Consider the following 21,717-nt stretch of genomic DNA (forward strand, 5'->3'; position numbering starts at 1 on the left):
TGGTTTGTGAGTAGATGGATGGATATGTTTGTTTTTTTTATTTCTTTCTTTTTAGTCATACTGATATTGACCATACTTTGACCGCCACTGTTTACAATGTTTCGATTTGTCAGGGTTTATTACTTTCTTCTTCTTTTTTTTTTTTTCTTTCAAAAGAGTTGCTCTGCAAGAAAAACATGGAGTGAAATGTCTGGTTTTCACAGGAAGCTCATGATCCCTTTTTTTTATCATTATATTTTGTCTCCATCTGTCAGAAAACAGCTTATCATTGCTGCTTGTCAGATACAAAGAAAAATATATAGAAAAAAGAAAAAGACACCAACCATCTATCTGCGTCGTTTTCTTCTTTGTTTCAATACAGTGAGTTACCATATAATTGATGAACAGAGATGTATTAGCAGTGAACTTTGCCATAAGTGTTAGTTATTAATCTGTCAAGAGCCTTTTTTTCTGTCCCCCTCCCTCCCTCAACCCTCTTCCTTCTTGTGATTGTTGAAAGTCTTTCTGGCACATTCATCAATGTGGCAGGCCTAATTTTTTTCACTGAGGGGAGGTATATGTACTTGATTGTTCAAGGGCATTTCGACTGACTTCGCCAAACACTCAGCATTACTTAAAGTCATGCGAGCCAAATGAACAAGACCAGAGGAGCCCCAAATCATTGTTTATTTAATGATTTGGTGCTCACAAACTAGCTTGCCATAGTTTCATTTTGCATCAAAATCATAGGCCATGATGGTACAGTGTAACATTTTTAGATGACACCAACAAGAGTCTCATGAGATTGCACAGTATTTGAACTTTTCTGGTGGCTAATTCTCTGTCACAGGCAGCTGGGATGGAATGGCGCGACTGGGGGTGGGTTGCATGAGGGATCTTTGCAGTGCTGTGTTTGCTTAGTGTTCAGGTTTTCCTAAATCAGTGCTAATTCCACAGGCTTAGAAATATTTTAAACTCTAAGCAAACTTCGTGCTGCAAAGATCGCTAAAGCAGCCCAGCCCAAGAGACCAAGTATGGAGGGTTTGTAATACTTTAAACATCAGACTTACGTCTTTGACATATTTGTTTCATGGTTATAATTTGACTTGTGACATGAACTTCCTTTTTTGACTGAACTATGCAGTGGAAACAAGGTGGATGCCATTTAACTGAATGCTAAATGCTTGTTCGGTAAGGTTTTGTGATGTCCTGAAAGCTAAGGTTTTTTTCCCTTTATCTCTGCTCCATGGAGACCTAAAAAAAACAATGAAACTTGTGTGAAAATATACACTCACTGAAGCTTACAATAAATGATGACAACTCTCAGTGTTTCTCTCTCTCTCAAGTCTGCATGTGTGAGAGGGAGAGGGGGAGAAAAACCATGACCTTAAAGTACTCATCAGTGGTGATGTCAGTCACCAATCTAGGCATGATACTAAGTGAAGACCTTGGAATCAGTTGAGGGATCTGTGCAGCACCAGAATTCTGGCATTTTCCAGATACAGCAGTAGACTAACAGTTGAAGAAACATCAGTGATGGAGACCAAACTAAACTTCTGCAGACTCATCAGATGCATGAACTGGTCAGTTCATACAACTGACAGCTAAGCTGATTCAAAAACGGTGCTAAATACGTCACAAAGAATGCAGTGCTTGGTTCCTAGCTTACAGCTGCCATGACATGATCATTCTGGAACCAACTACCTATTTGTCATCACCAAAATGTTCACGTTTCATCTTATCCAGAAAGGGCGAGAAAGAAATAATTCACTAACGTAGTTGATTTCAACAGTATATTATTTCAAGTGTCACAATGCACCAAGTTATAGATTAACAGGAGAACAAGGAAATCTTATACAAGGCACTATTCTGATACAAGTCCACTGAAAGTATGTGACAGGCATCTCAACAGCAAGAAATTAAAAAAAAACAACACCCTGACAATAGACAATTTACAACAAAATAAAGCTGAAGATATAACAGACTGCTGTAGTTGTCAGCCTGAAAATTGTCCACAGTTATTTGGGGACAGTTTGGGGACTGTTTGTTGGCCAGTATCTTGCAATGGGCACAGTCAGTACTGCTTGTGCATGCAGAATATTATAATCAATAACCATGTTCAGTGAGGAGGATTTTTTTGTTTGTTAATTATCAGTTTTCACATTTGAATGCTATCATTTAAAAATATATAATAACTAAACAAAAAAGGTATTGTATTATATTGTGTCACAACAGATTTCTCTGTGAAATTTGGGCTGCTCTGCCTGGGAAGAGTGCATCAAAACTGTGCAGTGTCACCATATTTCTTCTTTTTTTCTCTCTTCCTTTCCAACCTGCAAGTGTATTTGATTTCCTGCAAGGAAAGAAGAGGGAATGTTCACAAGAAATGGGAGGTGAAGAAGTGTGTTAGTAGCTAAAGGAACCCCTACTGATGGTAAATGACACACTAGTCAGCAAAGCCTTTTGCAAAACTGGCAGATATGAAATACAATTTTGCATGAATATATTGTAGTCTTCATTCAGTAAGAACATACACTACAGTAAGCAGACAGGCAGCAGTTCACTGCATGTTGATAATGCTGCCATGTCAAATTTTGCCATGGGTATTCAGTTCAACTGATCCGTTTGTTTCTCAGCATCATTCCCAAATTATGGGCTAAAAACTATCTTCTTTCTCTCTCTCTCTCCCCTTCTTTCAGGTACCCCATCTCAACCCCCTTCCCCCAACCACCCATGTTATTTTCACTTCTACCTTACTATCAAATTGCTCACTAATCCTTCACATCATTCAGTTCCCACTCTGAATTAGTCTCAAGTCAACAGATTCGGGTTGGGCTGCTGTCGTGGGCAATTCAACAACCCATCAGCAACTGCCCTTGAGATCAAGTTGTTCAAGGTAAAGGATTCGTTGTTCAATGGGGGTGAATCCTGGAAACTTCTGCTATCACATGGTACTAGTAGTGACATTTTCGTAAAAACTGTCTGAGTGCTTTCATCATAACTGTGAGAGCCAATGAAGATGGAGGTCTCATATCAAGAAATTTAAATTTGTACTAGTATCTGATTCCAGGATTTTAGTTTTGGGGATAAGAAAAAAAAAAAAAGCAAACCAAAAAAAACACAAAAACCCACCAACAAAACCAGAAAACAAAACTAACACAAGTTTGGATTACACAAATCGGCAATACGCACGATTCGAAATCCAGAACTGGAAACGAGTACAAGTCTCATGGACCCCTTCAGGACTGTCAGTCTAAATGAGAATCTGTGAGTCCTTTCTGAGTGTGTGTGTAACAGACCCCCAGCTGTGTGTTATCAGGAAACTGTAAAGCACAGGACATTTGAACACCACGGCAAAAAATAAAACAGCCAAGTATAATAAAATGTTTCTTCTTCTTCTTCTTCGTTCATGGGCTGCAAACCACTTCATTCGTATGTACACAAGTGGGCTTTTACGAGTAGGACCATTTTTACCCCGCCATTTAGGCAGCCATACTCCGTTTTCAGGGGTAATAAAATGTATAAACTAATTATTATCACAGCAGTCCAAGTCCTATTTCATAGATACAGTTTAAGTTGTATCACAGCAGTCCAAATCTTATTTCATACATACACTATACGTTAACAAGCCTCAAAAAGCAAATGTGTGCACAAAAAGCATCTTTTATTTTCATATAAACTGTTTATATATTATCACAAAGTTACATCAAGGAAAGGACTTCAAAATACAAAATATGTTTCCCCCTCCCAGCCCTTCCCTCCTTCAGGTATGAACTTCACACAACAGCACTCGATACATCTGGAGGGCGGGGGGGATTGTGGGGGGAGGAGGGGGGGGGAGATGTACACCATACAGACATGCACAACTATGTGTGTTTGAATGCACATGCACATTCAGTTAGAGGACACACACACCTGACAGGAAAGCTATCTGGATCAACAACCAAAAGTGGAACACCAGCAATTTCAAACATGAAGACCTGGCCAATAAATGCAAAAGAGATTTCAGCAGTAAGTGACTTGTAACAAAAGCCATCAACCCTGGTGACGTTAAACATCATGGTAAATAACAATGGTCTCATACTGACCCTTCTTGCAGACTATTATTTTTAAACAAAGGTCTCATACTGACCCTTCTCGCAGACTATTATTTTTATGTCATAATGCATTGGATCTGATTATTGTGTGTGCATATATTTTCATGTGTATATGTATCTTTTGGTTTGTGTTTGTGTGCTCTGTGTGTGTATGCATGCATGTATGTGCGTACAAGTGAGCACACACAAGCATGCGTTCGGACGCCTGCATTTGTTCACATGTATGTAAATTCACAATCAGTAGAGGGTATAGCAAGTAAAGTCCCATTATGCACACCGTCAAAAACTGAAACGCTGTTCATCCAAATACGCTTTATCCCAAATAACACTGTCAAAAACTGAAACGCTGTCTACATGTCAAAGTAAATAGAAAAGGAATATTACAACTGTAGCACAAAAACAATGTTCTACCAACACTGATATATGAATATATACTTATATATATATATATATACATATATATATATATATATATATATTTCTGCTAACAGTTCTCATATAAATTTGCCAAGATCTCCCAAGCAGGATGTGTAGTAGTCAGGAATCATCGGACCATTCTGGCTGCCTCCTTTCCCTGCCTCTCCATTCTGTTCCCCGCAATCTCGAAGAACCTCTGCCTCTGAAGTGACGCCAGACAACACTAGCAGCGACTTCAGGCCACAAGCCTTGGCCAGACCAATGTCGGTGGCTATTCTGCAAGAAACCAGTAATGGATCAAGTTAGAAAGATGGGATCATCCTGGTGCTTAAATTAGATTCCCATACAAGGGTAGAGTACCATAGCTCACAGACTATAAAGTGATAACCCGCCACACCCAACCCTCATCCCATGTGCCTATAGTGTGTCTAATGTATGGTTAAAAATCTCAGAATAGTATGACTTTTGTGACAGTGAAAAAAAGAAGAAAAGAAATGAAACTTCATCAATCAGAATAAATAAAAACAGCTCACAAACAACTGACATTCACACAAACAACACACTACGGGGAGTGGGGACAGTCAAAAAGGTGGAGATCAGACAAGCCAACAGATGACAAAACAGGTGAAGAGAGGTCCAATGATGACAACAGCGTTTCCATGTTGACTTTGACTGAATGTGCATACATGCTGTGGCTGTGGCTGTGGCTAAGGCAGGGACAGCAATCGACCCATCAATGCTCGATTTCTCATTTATCAGTTTGATGTGTACCTTCCGTATTGTTAAAATCATCCATGGGTGTGTCAAATAGTCTGAAGTGCCTTGCATGTAGTAACAGACTGTACACTGGACATCAAATTTCTCACGTCCTTACTAGCCCCATTATCCCCACTGGCAGGTAGAATCCAAACACTTTTTTCTCTCTTGCTCCATTATTTCAGAGATGAGATTCTAAAATTTTGAAATTTACTGAAACCAGGGAGGGAAGGGGGTGGTGGTGAGCTAAGCACTGCACTGGATGATGCATCTGGCAGGGCAAGGGGGAGAAGCCGCCTTAAACTGAATGCCTATTGAAAGAATAGCATGTGAAAAGTGTGTCTGACTGGTGGGGTATAGTTTGAAACTGAGTAAGAAATATGGTTAAAAAGGCATTTGGAAGGCTTGCCTGCTATCAAAAATAGAAAATTCCATCTAAAACAAGTACTTAAAAGGATATATATTTTTTTTTCAATGCAACTCTAAGTGCGTGCGTGTGTGTGTGTTATTTAGCTCTGTGTGAGTGTGTGTGCGTGCGCAGGTTTGTGTGCATGTGAACGTGCATCTATGTAAGACAGAAAGTGCGTGTGTGTGTGTGTATGTGTGTTTGCATATGTTTTCCTTTCTAAGCAACTCTGTGCGAAATGTGTGTGTGTTTTCAATTCAAACTTCAAGAACGAGAAAGAGAGAGAGAATGTGTATTTGTGTATGTGTGTGTGTGTGTGTATGTGCGCGCGAGTCCCATTCTTTCAACTCATGACTAACCAAACACATGCATACACACACACGCAAACACTGTTACAGAAAAGGTGGAGAGCCGGAGGAATGACATCACACAACACAGAAATACAGCCATGCAAAAACAGGGAACAGCTATCAAGATAGACATGTACAGACGTCCAAATGATAGACAGCACACATTTTTGAACAAGACATAATACTGCATGCACACAATACAGATGAATCTTTGGTGCACTGGCAACAGACCTCAGACCTAAACAACCTGTACTATATGCAGTCAGAAAGTCTATTGCTGCGTCATCCATGATGTAATTTCAGCACACACAAAAAACAACAACAAAAAACACTGACGTCAAATGCATCAAAGTTTTTAGTTGCATGCATGCATATCTGTGTATGTGTGTGCGTGTGAGGTGTTTATCTGTGTATGTATGTATGTGTCTGCGGGTGAGTGTGTGTGCGTCTGTGTACATGTGTGTGTGGTGTTTGTTTTTCACAGTGGTTTCAATACATGCTACAGAGAGTTCACCTGTCATGAAAGACATTTTGACAACTGCCAACTTGACATCAATCAACTGCCACGGTTTGGAAACTTGTCCAAATAAGGCGGACTGACAAATTACTCTCTTCTCAAAGCCTCTTTACTAAAGGGTCCATAACTGGAGAATACAGACTGAAGAGCTTTATCATTTTTGAGTGTATTCAATTTAGATTCAGATTCAAATCCATGTGCGCAAAGTGAAGAAATGTGTGGTGTTGAGTGGCGTTTTCAAACTGGTTCCCTCAAGCATACAGTTCACCACATTTTGAAACAAGTCAGAATCCAAACCGTTTGGGAACATGGACCAATGTGCGAGTCAGATCAACGAGAGAATGGACCTATCACTCCCCTTGTTTTTCTCTACCGATTGACATTAAAACTCAGGATTAATCTCTGGGGCTCTCAGATTTACTGATTTCACAAATTTATGGAAAAATCTCATCTCTGATTACTTGTACTGACAGACAGATTCAAAAGTCAGTTCCTTGCTAGCCCAATATTTCCTTCAGAAGGGCAAATCATAATGTAATTTCTTTTAATTTTTTCTTCATTATTTCCAATGGATAGAATGAAAAAAAAAAAGAAAAAAAAAGACCTACCAGCAGCTGCTGCGGACTGATGGCTGGGAGGATGCAGGTTTGATTCCCAACAGAGGTGGGTTTTCTTTGGCCCGTGGCCGGCTCCTACCCAGAGCTGACTATGCCATGGGCTTAAATGGGAAGACTGGGGCCACACAGTCCAGTATCATCCACTTCACAGATGTGTCTTTGGGTGTGGTGCTCTAATTTTCTGACCAACACTGCAAGTGTCTGTATCTCTCAAGACTGGTTAACGCCGATATATCATTATGAAAGGAAGTGTAGACTACAGCCTTCTCACGTAGTTCCATACCCAAATGGACCTCCATAACAGCAGCATCATCATTGTCCTCCTCCTCCTCCTCTTTCTTCATCATCAATATAAAAAAGTCCCAAATTATGTGGACTTTCATGCTCTGCTCTCATGGTGACCTCAGTTTTGATACCCCTCCACTTTCATTTTTGGTTTGAGTCCTGTCAAGGTCTTCAGTGTGGGCATATTCAAAGGGGACTGTTATTGGACATGGTGGCGGTTTCCACTCTGTGGGGGACGCTCACTCAGTCTGTCTCCATGACTAGACCATTACTGTTGTTAGTAGGGGACTCAGCAGGTGGTGTCCAAAATCAGAAATGGCACTACTAAACACCACTAAAATGAATCAGCAGCAGTGCAGGGTCTCCTCTGGTGTGTGCCCTCCTGGCAACCTAACATTGATGGTTCCCAGTGGACTGCCAACACGGGGACTGCGACAGACAAACCCAGGTCTGGCAGTGTATTTGGGAATGAGCTGTGTGGGAGTAATGCCACTGACACAGTTGAAAAAAAAAAAAAAAAAAAACAAAAAAAAAAACCAAAGGAAAAAAAAGATCTGACTGACCTGTCTCCCACCATGACGCAGCGGGATGGTTCCAGGTTGTGCAGCTTGCGAAGCTCTTCAAACATGGACGGTGAAGGTTTGCCTACAATGATGGGTTCCCTTTCTGCGGGGACGCTCACTGCCTTAACTATCGTCCCCGTACCTTAAAAAAAAAAAAAAGCAAAGTATTATCTAAACAGGATCAAATCAAATCATCTCCATTTTTAACCACCTGTGAACAGGTGCCCAGAAGATTGCAACCTTGTTGTGGTGGGAAGGTTGTGTGCTTCAGAGACCCCTGCGTATTTGGTGGAGGGAGCTTATACTACTGGCAGGGCCACTCAAACCAGGCAGGTCAAAGGGCAGAGGTCCAACAAAGCAAGTGAATCAAATCGTGTTGCTCAAGATGCTGCTATCATATGTCGTCACTGCATCACTTCTTCTGAGTAAAAAAATCATTTTCAATTTATCTGCTGTGGGTTTTTTCAAATATATATTTTTAAGACAGTATCAGCTGTTTGAACACTTCAACATAAAACAGCATGTTTGCTGGTAGTGCGTGTGCGTGTGGGGTGTGTTTGCGTATTTGTGAGCACACAGTTCTCTGTATATGGTGTTCTTGATGCATGTATATGTTTATGTATGTGTATAACAGTTTTATTATAAACCATATGAGCTCCCTCCATGGGATATGTGAATGTAAATCTGAATCATCAGTAGTAGTAGTAGTAGCAGCAGTACCATTGGTGAGACCACTTCTTCATTCTATGATCGTGGGCTGCAACATTCACCTTCACTTGTATATTGTTCAAGTCAGATTTTATAAGTATGACTGATCAGCAATGTAGGCAGCCATACTATGTTTTCAGGGATAACAGACCACAGACTGAACTGTACTTGCAGGCAAACACACATACACACACGTTTTCATCCTCACACACACAAAAGACAACAACTACAATCACAGTACTGTACCTGGAACTCTTGTTTTGGAGTTGACCGCAGGCAGATAGGAATCCTCGTTGGTGCCCAGAAAGAGGCAGTCAGGGTTCTGCAGGTAGCTGGCTGCTTTCATGATCTTCATGTAATTGATGTTTAGGTCAAAACCCACCAGTACACACTTCACCTGCATCAGGAGAACACCTCATCAACTCACAGACCTGATAATTGTGATGGCCAATGACTAAGACAGGCATAATAGTTCAGTGGTTTGAACAAAGCACTTCAATCTGAAGGTCCTGGGTTTGATCCCAGTATCAGCACTTGGTGGTTCAAGGGCAGATATTGGTTGGGTTTTTTTTGTAATATTTTTTTCAATCTCACAAGCAAACATACCTGCAGTCTTGCTGGTGCCATAATCCCCTACATGAGTATTCACAAGCAGAAAATCAAATACACATGATGCAATATCCTTTTATATCAAAGTCAACAGGTTACAGAAACATGAACATAAACAGCATGTACTCCCCTGATACTCATAAACAACGGTGAACATGGATGTAGCTGCTCAGAAAATGTAGAATTAAAATTTCTTCTACACATGATTCTTGTGAATTAACAGTGGTCGTCAGCAATTTTATGAGACGCACAGTTTATAGTGACTTGAGTCGGACGTCTTGAAGCACTAAGAGGAATGGGATGGTTTTGAAAATGATAACGCCTACTCTTGACACTTCATGCACCCTGCTCATAAAACCAAAAATAAATATTAACAAATAGATAGATAAAAAAAACGAGGCAAAGCCTTCATGGCTCAGGTGAGTTTTCTGCTTACAGTCAACAAAACAGAACATGCCTGAGCTCACCACCAGAAACAAGTGTTTGTCAAACAGTAAGCTGCTTGCTGGAAACATTGTATGTTAAGCAGCCCACACCAATCAGATTCACATTATTTTATGATCATAATATATATATCTGACAAAGTTTAACACTTTCACTGTCTACATCACAATTTTCTGACTTTGGCAGGCCATAAAGCAAAAACAACTGAACAAAGGCCAAAAACCAGCAATTCACTGTTGGAATCTGTGAAGCTCATGCAACAAGCTATCTCACAAAATGATTTTTGGAGCTTTTGCACCAAACAGATACAGACACAAGAAAAACAAGAGAGGCAAGGCCTTCAAGACTCACTTGTGATAAATTAAGTCCCCTGGCATTAATTACAGAGTAATTTCCCTTCTTTACTATCTGCACCAAAACGTTTGCAAAATAAATAAAAATTCCATGCTTAGCAAAAGAAGTTCCTGTTTGAACAAAAAATGATAATAATGACTCCTCTTGTTGTTGTGTCAGAATAAGAGGTCAAAGTGCCAAGTTTAGATAATACAAAAAATATAAATATAACAGTAAATGCAGTTTGCATATAATTAGGCTTCTTTTTTTAAATTTTTTTGTGCCCATCCCAGAGGTGCAATATTGTTTTAAACAAGATGACTGGAAAGAACTAAATTTTTCCTATTTTTATGCCAAATTTGGTGTCAACTGACAAAGTATTTGCAGAGAAAATGTCAATGTTAAAGTTTACCACGGACACACACACACACACAGACAACCGAACACCGGGTTAAAACACAGACTCACGTTGTTTACACAAGTGAGTCAAAAATCCCTTCAAACATGCAAGCTTTGTGTAACATAGTATTCTCTGAAACTAACTTGGTAAATGCAAGAACATCTATTGATTTTGGTCAGTCATGGACATTAAGCAGTAAGTGAACCTTCAGTGGCCTCCTTTCAATTTTACAAAATCGTGGACAGTTGCACGTGACTACTGAATTAAGGTCTATGCTTTTGTTGTATTTTCTGAAAAAGACCCCATGGACAAATATAGATGGTGAATGATCTTCACACTGAATGTAAAACGCAAAAGCCTTTCTATGCCTTATGTCATATTTTAAAATGAAATGACTAAGAAGAGAGACCTGTTTAAAACAACAACAACGACAAAAAAACAATAGTAAATTCATATTAATGTCACATTAGGTAAGTCTCCAGAGAGATGTAGTCAGAAATGTAACTTCCATACTAAACAAAGTAAGTTCCTATTTGAACTAAAAAAGAAAAAAAAAAAGGACTGCTATCCATCAGTGTGTCAATATGTTAAATAAAAGGGCTAAGCTATGTGAATAAGAAATAACAAAAAAATGTAACAGTAAACCTGTCTGTGGATATGTTTTGGCTTCTTTGGAAAGTTTTTCTTCCACACGAAGAAGTGCATTGTCATTATAATTAGAATGTGTGGAAAGAACTGATTTTTTCCAATCTTTTAAGCCAAATTTGGTGTTGACAGACTAAGCATTTCCAGAGAAAATGAATATTTCAAAGTTTGCACATAGACACACACAAACACAGACAACTGAAACGCCGTGAGCCCCCCAAGAGGACGCACACACACATCCAACTGCATTTTTGTTCCATGCTTATTACATTTAATTTTGCTTTGAAAGTTAAATTATATTCATCAGACAACAGCATTACTTACCTCTGGGTCAAATTCCATATTGACCCACTCTGTCAAAGACCCGACAATAGGATCCGGCTAATAACAAGAAACAAAACAAAAAAGAATAAATGACCACACAGAAAACAAAACCAACAGAAATCCAGAACATGGACTTGTAATTCTTTATCGGTCTTGCCTGATCACAATATATGTCCAAATAAACTCACACAAATATGCCTGAAGTCAATGACACACATACAATATGAAAGAAACTGATGTCTTTTTGTTTTGTTTTTCCATTCAGGTTTGTGTGAAGTTTGTGCAATAACCATTCATCATATTTATCACTGATGATTCTATGCATATGCATACACCTCTGAGTGTTGTGTGAGTGTACAGGGTCTTTTCAATAAGTTCTGAGATGTCAAGCAACTTATCAAGTGACGAAAGAATTTATTATGTCATGACAATTGCCACTTTCATCATAGCATTCTCACATATTTTCAAGAATGTCTAGCATGTTCAAGAATTTTAAACCACAAGGCAAAAAAGTACTGACAGGGTGACTGCACTTCTGTAGTGAACACTGAACTGAGCAGACTTGATTTTCATGCAATGATTCTGCACGACTTTTGAAAAGGCTTGTCTCTGGAAGAATGCCTTTCAAGTCTGTCTACATGTTCAGGGAAACAGTCTCCTTCCAGGGTCACAGCTTTTACGAGGTGCAAAGAATTACAACTTGTGGCAAGACTGACACTTGAAGATGACGACCATATCAGCAGTTACTGAGGACAATGTAACTCTTGACTTTCTGGCCACATCCGAAGTGAAGTTGGTCACTCATTCTCCAGACCTGGCAAGTGAGTCCTTTCTGTTCCTTTCTGTCAAGCAGTTGTGGGGGAAGAAGTTCCAGACCTCTGAGGGTGTCCTTTCCACCATCTGAGTCAACGTGATCGCATGTGTTTTTCAAATGGTTCGAGAGGATGACCAATTGTATAAGAGAAGAACAAGGGTATTCTGAGAAACTGGACAAGTCTGCTTGTTGGTAGGTATTCTCAGAGAGCCACATCTCATAACTTATTGAACAACCAACATGTGTACAAGATACATACCGACAATAGTACAAAATTCCACCACATTTTGTGCATTCCCAACTGTGAAAAGGCTCTCCTGACCTTATGAATGAATCTAACAATAAATGTTTCAAATATACAAACAGAAATATTGGAAGAAAGTAACCCTCTTTCATAAGCTCAGCTTTCAATATCAATAGGTGACATGCTCTATAAGAGAGTGGACTAGAATCCCCCTGCCCAACCCAGCACTAACACCCCTGCGACACAAACACAGACTATAACAGAATAAAGGTTTACATATATTTATTCAGCACATTATTTATAAACAACCAATACACAGAGATAATCACAAAGACCAAACAAAACAACAAAGCACAACACTGAAGTATAAATCCATCAACCACCAATGCAAGACATGACACAAAAGGCACCAGTTAAATTGATCACAACTGATCACTTCCCTCCAAGCGGAGGCAGATGGTGTCATAAACAACAAAATAAATAAACCAACGTTCCTGGAGGGAAAAAAAGGCCGTAGATGAAACACACAGACACAGACAGTACGTTGACGACGATAGATGCACTAAAACGCTGGGTATCGTCTATTATACACCGACAGAATCCTCTCTTGGCCCCCTCCCCTCCTCAAATTAACAATACACAAGTATACCTAGCCAACAGTTTGTCAATAACCAAATCTTACAAAAGTTCGGGTTGACCCCCCTTCCCCAACACGACAAAAATATTGCAATTTTGACCAGTTAAGGGATTCCAGAAAGAACTGACATATGAAAGTCCTACGCTCAATTAATAAGGTTTCAAAGGCTGACTACGAAGCCACACCCAAGAAGCAAAGATACATGATGGAAAGGGATAAAGGGGTAGTCTGGATATCCTAGTTTATGTATTACATAAACTTCCTGCATTATACCTGTACCCAAGAAAACACATGTTTCATGTATGAATGCCCTCCGTTCAGTAGCACTGACATCTGCTGTGATGAAAGTTTTTAAGAGAGTGATACTTGTCTACTTGCAGGAGTCTGTCAAACCATTTTTAGATCCCTTGCAATTTGCATACAGGAGGAACAGATGTACAGATGATGCAATACGTTTTGTCTTGAACAAAATCCTTGAACACCTAGACAAATCAAATACCTGTGTCCGCCTCATGTTCTTTGATTTTTCTAGTGCTTTTAATACAATTCAACCACTCCTCTTAGCAAAAAAGCTTATGCACATGGGACTCACTTTTCTGATGATTTTATTGGTTTTAGACTATCTTACTAAAAATAAAAGGCCTCAGTTTGTAAAATTAAATGATTTTATTCTACTGTTTCTTTCACAAACACAGGTGCACCACAAGGCACAGTACTCTCGCCTTTTCTTTTTACCTTGTATACGGCTGAATGCAGAAGTCTGACCAATTCGTGTCCACTCCTTAAGTTTGCAGATGATTCCGCACTGACGGGACTTATTACTGATGACGATGACGCTGACTACCGAAGAGAAACTGACAGGTTTGTGAACTGGTGTGGAGAAAATTTCCTTGAACTGAATGTTGGCAAAACGAAAGAGCTTGTAACTGACTTCAGAAAAAAGAAATCAAGTTTAAGTGAAATCATCACAAAAAATGAAGTGGTCGAACAAGTAGACTCATACAAATATCTTGATGTGATAATCGACAATAAGCTGTCTTGGAATGAAAACTCAACTGCACTCATTAAAAAGAGCAACAGTCGCATGTACTGTCTTAGAAAAATGAAATCTTTTAATGTATGCAAGCAGATGCTCCAAATGTTTTACATATATGTTGTCTGCAGTGTTTTAACATATAGAGCCATGTGCTGGTGGGGAAACTTGACCAAACATGACAAAGACAGGCTGGAAAAAGTCATTAGGAAAGCCGGTGGGGTGGTGGGTTTAAGACAAGACACCTTTAGCGACATGCACAATAGAAAACTGACTGACAGACTAATAACAATTTTGACTGACGAAAGACACCCACTACATGATGACAGAAGGTCAGACGTAAGTGGTAGGTTCAGAGCTCCATGCGCAAGAACATCTCGCTACATTCATTCATTCATCCCTACAGCCATTCACGCACACAATCAAAACATCCAACACACTAACTCATGAGTGAACCCTCCCACCCCCCAAGCCCTATCGCCACAGCAACACCTGAACTTCACCTGCAGACGAGTGCATGGGAGCAGACATCATGCGTGCATGTGGGACTGAGCGGGTGAGCACGGGCAAGCATTTCTGCGTGTGTGTGATCGGAAGTGATTTTTAAATATTTTCTTATTTTACTTGGATTTCATGTATCTTAATGTTAATGTACTAATTTTATTGGCATTACATATGTTATGTGCATGCATACGTGCCTACATCCATATGTATGTGTGTGTGTGTGTGTGTGTGTGTGTGTGTGCATTTTACTTATATATATGATTTATTCCCTTGATGTTTTTATTAATGTATTCTTGTATAATACCTTATGGTCTTAATGTGTGTGTGTGTGTGTGTGTGTGTGTGTGTGTATGCATGTGTGTGTGTGCCTGTCTGTGTGTGTGTGTGTGTGTGTGCGCACGCATGTCATTTTTAGCAATATATACCCTTTTTTTGTTGGATGTTTTCATTTGTAAATATTGTTGTGCAATACCCTATTGTCTTAACATGAGTATGTGTGTGTGCGGAGGGGAGATTAGTCTATCGCCAGCTATTGGAAATTCTTATTTGACTACTTTTAATCTCTTCTTATGTTGCGCATGATAATTCTATGCTAGTGTTTACAACGAGCCTGTGATTGCGCAACGTAATTTCCATGTGGATTAATAAAGTGTTTTTGATTGATTGATTGATTTGACTATAAACCCCACCCCCACCCCCCCAATATATATATATATATATATATATATATAGAGAGAGAGAGAGAGAGAGAGAGAGAGAGTAATAACAACTGAAGGGGTTCACAAGGAAAACTTAATCTAGATTTTAACGACTGAAACCTTTCAATACATGTAAATAATCATATGATCACATTCTAATAAAACTTATGTTTAAAATACGTACATACACTAAAAATGCACATAAACAGCAAAAATACTATACTTAATTCTAACTACCATTCACCCCCCTTCTCTCTCTCTCTCTATTTTCATGGACATGAACACAAGACGAACAGACAAACACACGGCTAGACTGTCTTTACAGTCTCCTCTTACCTTCCAGACAAGATACAACTACCAGAAGGCTGGAAGTACACAGAACACAGAAACACTGAGTGAAAAGCACATGACCATTCGGAGGAAAACTGATCCCCACTGAAGAGCGTCAAGACGGGCGAACAGCCCTGAAGCATACCAAAGACAAGCATGACCGCATCCCATGACAGTCGCGGGCGAAAAGCCTCGATTCCTCTCACTGCCCAGCGAAGAAGAAGCTGATCTCAGTTCAGTGACAACCTGAACCAACACTGAGACATGAAAATTACGTGCAATCAACACAACCCAAACTGCTCTCTAGCTGAATGGGGTGGGTGAACAAGGAGGGGGCTAAGCACGCATAACTCGAATTGTCATGAGATGTGACAATAGGTGCTGTGGTTGTCTATCAAATGTTTCCTCTCCCCGCAATTTCATCAGTCTTCTTTGTTCAAAAGAACCTCCTCCTGCTTCTTAATTTGTTTTGCCCTTTCTTGAAAAATATTTTAGTAGTGTAAACTGGTGCAAATATTTCACCTGCCATCACTGGAAAAGCTTCAAGAACAGAACTTTTATCAGGGAATTCGTTGCCTTGGTTTAAAGGCTGAGAAAATACTGCAAAACAATGAAAATTTGAACGCATGTGAGGAAGAACAGAGACTTTGCCAAATAACCTAAATGCAGACTCCAAAATATAGTAGATACCAAAAAATGTTGTCTGCCTCATATGAGGAAAAGTTACCACTGTTGCTTTTATTCCATTCCAAAAGATCTAGCTATTAGTGGTAAGCATATTTCATTCTGACTTAAATGGTAAAACCAAGTACAAAATAAATACTCACACACAATATATATAAATTCTCACTCTGACAACACAAAACAGACCTGGAAAGCATACTTTCCTCAAAAACTGATACTGACCCCAGTACCGGTGTGTCTGATCCCCAAAGCATCAAGCTCGGCAGCCATGCCATCATTGCCCACAAGAAACACCTTGTCTTGAAACTTCTGGTTGTGCAGGTACAGAGCCGCTATGTAGGCCGTGCACAAGATGTTGTCCTGGAAACACATTCGTGTTTCAGATCTTAGAAACTCAACTTGTAAACCTCCAATTCAAGTGTGCTAAATGTACACACATACAAAGATTCTCTCTCTCTCTCTATATATATATATAGACAGATTGATAATTTTAAAAGACATTAATGTGACATAACCTGATAATCATGTCAGACCTTTCTCAGAAATGCAGCATGCGCACACCTGCTTCTTTCAAACCTGTTAAATACAAAAAAAGATAATGCTATCTATACGGAATGGAGATACAAACCGGTTTTGTGACTGATATCAATGTGATATACCAATTAGTTTTGTCGGATCTTAGAAAGTGCACTACCTGTTTCAAGCAAGCTAAATACATGTACTTGTAACTTGAGAAAATGAAATGGATATATACAGAACTGTTATGTGACTGATATTGATGTAAAACACAATCTATTCTCTGGTAACATTTAACACACTAACACACACACACAGAAACAGGGTGATTACACAACTAACTCACACTACTTAAACCTGCATGTTCATTCCAAATGGAAGAGAGTAACAAGCACAAGATTCATAAAGTACACTTACGACTGTGGCTGGAAAACCAAATTGATGACATTTTTCCACATACTGCTCCCTTGTCCTGGAGCTGTTGTTGGTTATGTAGAACACTTTCTTACCCTAGAAAGAGAAACAGAAGATCAACACTGAAAAAAAAAATCATAGTAATTCTACATTAAAGGATTAAGAGAAAGAGAGAGAGACACACTGTGTACATGTACAGAAGTGTGCATATGTGCCGATGTGTGTCTGTGTGGTTTACAATTAGAGCATATCAACATGTGAGAGAGAGAGAGAGAGAGAGAGAGAGAGAGAGAGAGAGAGTGTGTATGTGTGTGTGTGTGTATGCGTGAGTGTGTGTGTACGTATGTGTGAGTGTAAGTGTGTGTGTGTGCATGTGTGCATGCACGCGCGAGCGTGTGTGTGTACAAGGTTCTCAAAACAAGATGCTGTGTATCATCCTCGTGGACAAAGATTAATTCCAGTTGACTGAAATTTCTGCTCAAACACACACACAAGCAACATTTTTTTTTTTTTATCAAGTGACTGATGTTGGTGTTAAAACTGAAAAAGAGACCAAAGAACAAAATATCATATCTGTAATGCTGTAGCAGACAATATGCACCATGTTCAGTCATATTGTAGTTGTACAGCACTATTTAACATTGCCAAGGTCTTTTGTTTTCATTTATGTCCAAATGCGTTCCGATAGGACTACCATTACACAGTGACAGCTACAACGAAACTTCCTCCCACAGGAATTCAATAAAAGATTAAAAAAAAGATGTCATTCAAATTGCCTGACAATGTCAACTTCTGATGGCATGAAGTGTGGCCAACGTGGAGACAGATTTCTTAATGGAATTGCTGAAAAACTTACTGATGAAAACTTCAGTGTACACGTAAGTGCTCTGATCTATCCAATGGGAGAGGGAGATAAAGATTTATGGGACCGATTCATAAGTTTGAAGACATCACTGAAATGTTCAACAGGCACTTCAATCCAAAAAGTCAACATCATTCATGAAAGAGCAGTGTTTCACCACAGATCTCAAGATGATGGAGGAAATGTTGAAACTTTTATTTGCTCTCTCTATGCCTTTGCTGAACATGATTCAGCAGTGAAAGACATATGCAGTTGGAGATTGACTTGCTGTCGGATTATGTGACAAAGAGCTATAAGGAAAGCTTCAGCTGCAATGTGACCTTACCTTACCTTACAGCAAAGCAATAACCCAAGCATGACAGTGTGAACAAGTAAAATCCCAGCTTCTGGAAAATATACTCATACTGATGGTGTGAATTCTGGTTCAGCAGTGGGCAGTTCACATGGTAGCTACGCAAAGTAACAATCTGTTCCCAACTTTAGCCAGGAGTGATGGCCTACAGGTAACGCGTCTGCCCAGGAGCGAGAGAATCTGTGCGTTCTGGTTTGAATCACGGCTCAGTTGCCAATATTTTCTCCCCCTCCACTAGACCTTGAGTGGTGGTCTGGATGCTAGTCATTTGGATGAGATGATAAACTGAGGTCCCATGTGCAGCATGCACTTAGCACACGTAAAAAAAAACCTCGGCAACAAAAGGGCTGTCCCTGGCAAAATTCTGTCGAAAAATCCACTTGGATAATGATAGGAAAAACAAATACAACTGCACACAGGAAAAACACACAAAAAAGGGTGGTGCTCTCAGTGTAGTCACGTGCTCTCCCTGGGGAGAGCAGCCCGAATTTCACCCAGAGAAATCTGTTAAGACAAAATGAGTAATACAACAATACAACAAATGAACTATTGTGTTCTACTCCCCTTGGTTATTTTGAAGACTTTAAAATGTAACAGTTACCTACCTTAGTGCAACTGTCCATGAAAAGGGGGAAGGTGTAATAATATTGCAGTATACTGTATACCCCATGTTCAATCATTATTGCATGGAGAATTTCCAACCGGGCTCATTTTGAGATATTTGTTGTTTGCCTTCTTAACCAATTAAATTGCCTGAATTAGCTGGAACATGACCACCATTATAAACTCACCTTTTCTAACAGCTTTTTCAAAGTTTCAAGACTGCCTGGAATGGGCCCATGTCCATCCCATAGTACACCTGCAAATATTATTCAGAGATAAGCAATGTTTTTTGGTTTTCTTATTCTTTTGTTTCTGTTTGTTCATTTAAAACTAAAACAAAACAGGTTTTTAAATCAAACAGTCACCAGACTATGCAAAGTGTCCTTAGCAAAGCCCTAATGTTTGTTTCATCATGTTCTGTTCATAGACGACTGATCAAGACTTATCAAAAATGATGAGCAAACACACCATGCAGGTATTCCATGTGCGCCTGTGCTCTCAATGGGAATTCATTAAAAGTTGTGTTTTTTGGGTTTTTTTGTTGTTGATGTGAATGACTTACTCTCAAACTAGGAACCAGTTGCCTCCATGGTCATTGTCAGACACAACAATCATAACACACACACACACACACACACAATTATGTCCCTGTGTGTGTGTGTGTGTGTGTGTGTGTGTGTGTGTGTGTGAACTATCATACAGTTAACTTCCATGCCTCAACTTGTCTTTGACAGTCCAAACAAGAGACAGGTAGAATACTCCTTTCACAAAACATACATGGCATATGTACATCCAGTCTATAAATCATGTTCCATAAAAGTACATGATTTATCCATAGATCAATTACAATCGCATCGACTCTTCGATGTTGAAGTTAGAAATAAAATCTACCCAAATTGGTATACCTGTTTCTGACGAACTTGTCCACCATCTCTGGTTCGACATTCTTATATACTTTTTTTTATCCGTCGGCAGTACAAAACATACGTGAAAAAGTCCAAAACGGGTAATAATGTTAATCAGATATATATAAGTTTGTCAACTATAGTAGAGGATTTTGAAACGAACTTTGCCCGATTAGAAAGGTGTCTAACATGGGATGCTTTTGGGGGGCATTCCATGCACCCATCAAAGGGGTCGGTAATGATTTGGGGGGGGGGGGGGGGGAGGATACGCAAAGTGAAACAGAAAATCTGACAGAAGTGTTAATTTGAAAGATCCCGTGTGCCGGATTCTTCAGACGGAATTAAGTGTGGGCTCGTTCGTGCCCGTGTGAAAAGGAAACTGCACGACGAGGGTGACAACGTTTTTTGATTCAGTCGTACTTGAAAAGACGGAATTAAGGCATCAGCCATCCACACACAATCCAGGAATGAATTTGTGAGCCCTTCACACACAATCGCGGTATGAATTATTCGTGGCTGCACAGCCACGGAATGAAGTTGTCAATGTACACTGACACACACATGTCGCAAGACAGGTGATTTCGAACCGACCCATGGGTCACATTTTCTCTTTCACTTTGCGTTTCCCCCCTTCTTCTCCAAGCCCCTTGATAGGTGCATTGAATGCTCCAGAAACGCATCCCTTTCTTCTTCTTCCAGGGAAGCGACCGCGTTTAACCAGCTGATTATTCTGTCTCCAGAAGGAATCGGAGGTGGTGGACAAGTTCGTCAGAAACAGGTATTCCCATTTGGGTAGATTTTATTTCTGACTTCAACATCGAAGAGTGGACGGGTCAAATTATATGTGACTTTCGGTGCATGGTTACATTTGATTTTCGGTGACCCGACTGAAAGCGACACGATTTCAATGGTCGATCAATAAGCACACACAAGTATCATACCCTCTTATGTCTCTTGTATATCCTCACCATCGCAATCAAAAAGAAAGTTGTCCGCGTCATTCAACAGTTTTGTTGCAGACGACTCGTTCAAGAGTTTGCACGCCATTTTCCGACTGTTTCTAACTCCAAGGCGTATAAGAGCTTTCAAGGGCACTAAAAAATACATCCTTGCATCCACGTTCTGAAAACACCAGCAAAACGGACACTTCTGTCCATGAGTTAGAAATGATGCACTTATAGCTTGGTCATGGTATGACGAGTGTGAAATTCTTTTGCTGTGATATTCTACGGAGTTTATTTAACAAAACGGATGTGCTACTTATCCGGTCCTGCATGAAACGAGCGAATGACATCACGCGTAATGGATTGTGGGATCGTTTACCCTCATGGATGAACAATAAAATAATGAGAATCATCAGAAAGAAATATAAATTGTATAAACGTTTCTTAAGAACTAAGCCAGGTCACTCCTATCTATGCTACATCAAAGAAAGGAATAAATGCTCCAAAATCATAAAAAGATATATATATATATATATATATATATATATATATATATAAATAAAGATTATGAAAGAAATTTAGCCAAAAAATGTAAGCAAAGTCCTAAAATATTTTGGAAATATGTGCAAGAAAAAACGAAACTTAGTACAGGAATAGGGGTACTGAAAAAAGAAGATGGAAGCTTAGCAGAAAACGATATAGAAAAAGCAGAAACACTTAATAAATT

General features: G+C 39.5%; 1 protein-coding gene across 3 annotated transcripts; it reads right to left on the reverse strand.

Moving 5' to 3' along the window:
- Window positions 1–48: 48 nt before the first annotated feature.
- Window positions 49–21,267, reverse strand: LOC143301493 (glycerol-3-phosphate phosphatase-like). Of its 3 annotated transcripts, none has more exons than XM_076615810.1 (8): window positions 20,047–20,269; window positions 19,330–19,397; window positions 17,328–17,420; window positions 16,617–16,754; window positions 11,451–11,507; window positions 8,942–9,092; window positions 7,988–8,129; window positions 49–4,769 (listed from the first exon to the last, which is right to left on the reverse strand). In XM_076615810.1, the coding sequence occupies exons 1-8, from the start codon at window positions 20,084–20,086 to the stop codon at window positions 4,571–4,573; spliced, it is 888 nt and encodes a 295-aa protein (XP_076471925.1). In that variant the 5' UTR covers window positions 20,087–20,269; the 3' UTR covers window positions 49–4,570. The 3 variants fall into 3 exon arrangements, with proteins under 3 accessions (XP_076471925.1, XP_076471926.1, XP_076471923.1); XM_076615811.1 differs by lacking the exon at window positions 20,047–20,269 and adding an exon at window positions 19,919–19,959; XM_076615808.1 differs by lacking the exon at window positions 20,047–20,269 and adding an exon at window positions 21,015–21,267 and having other exon boundaries at window positions 50–4,769.
- Window positions 21,268–21,717: the final 450 nt, after the last annotated feature.

This window comes from Babylonia areolata, chromosome 27, assembly GCF_041734735.1.
Source record: "Babylonia areolata isolate BAREFJ2019XMU chromosome 27, ASM4173473v1, whole genome shotgun sequence".
Lineage (NCBI taxonomy): Eukaryota > Metazoa > Mollusca > Gastropoda > Neogastropoda > Buccinidae > Babylonia > Babylonia areolata.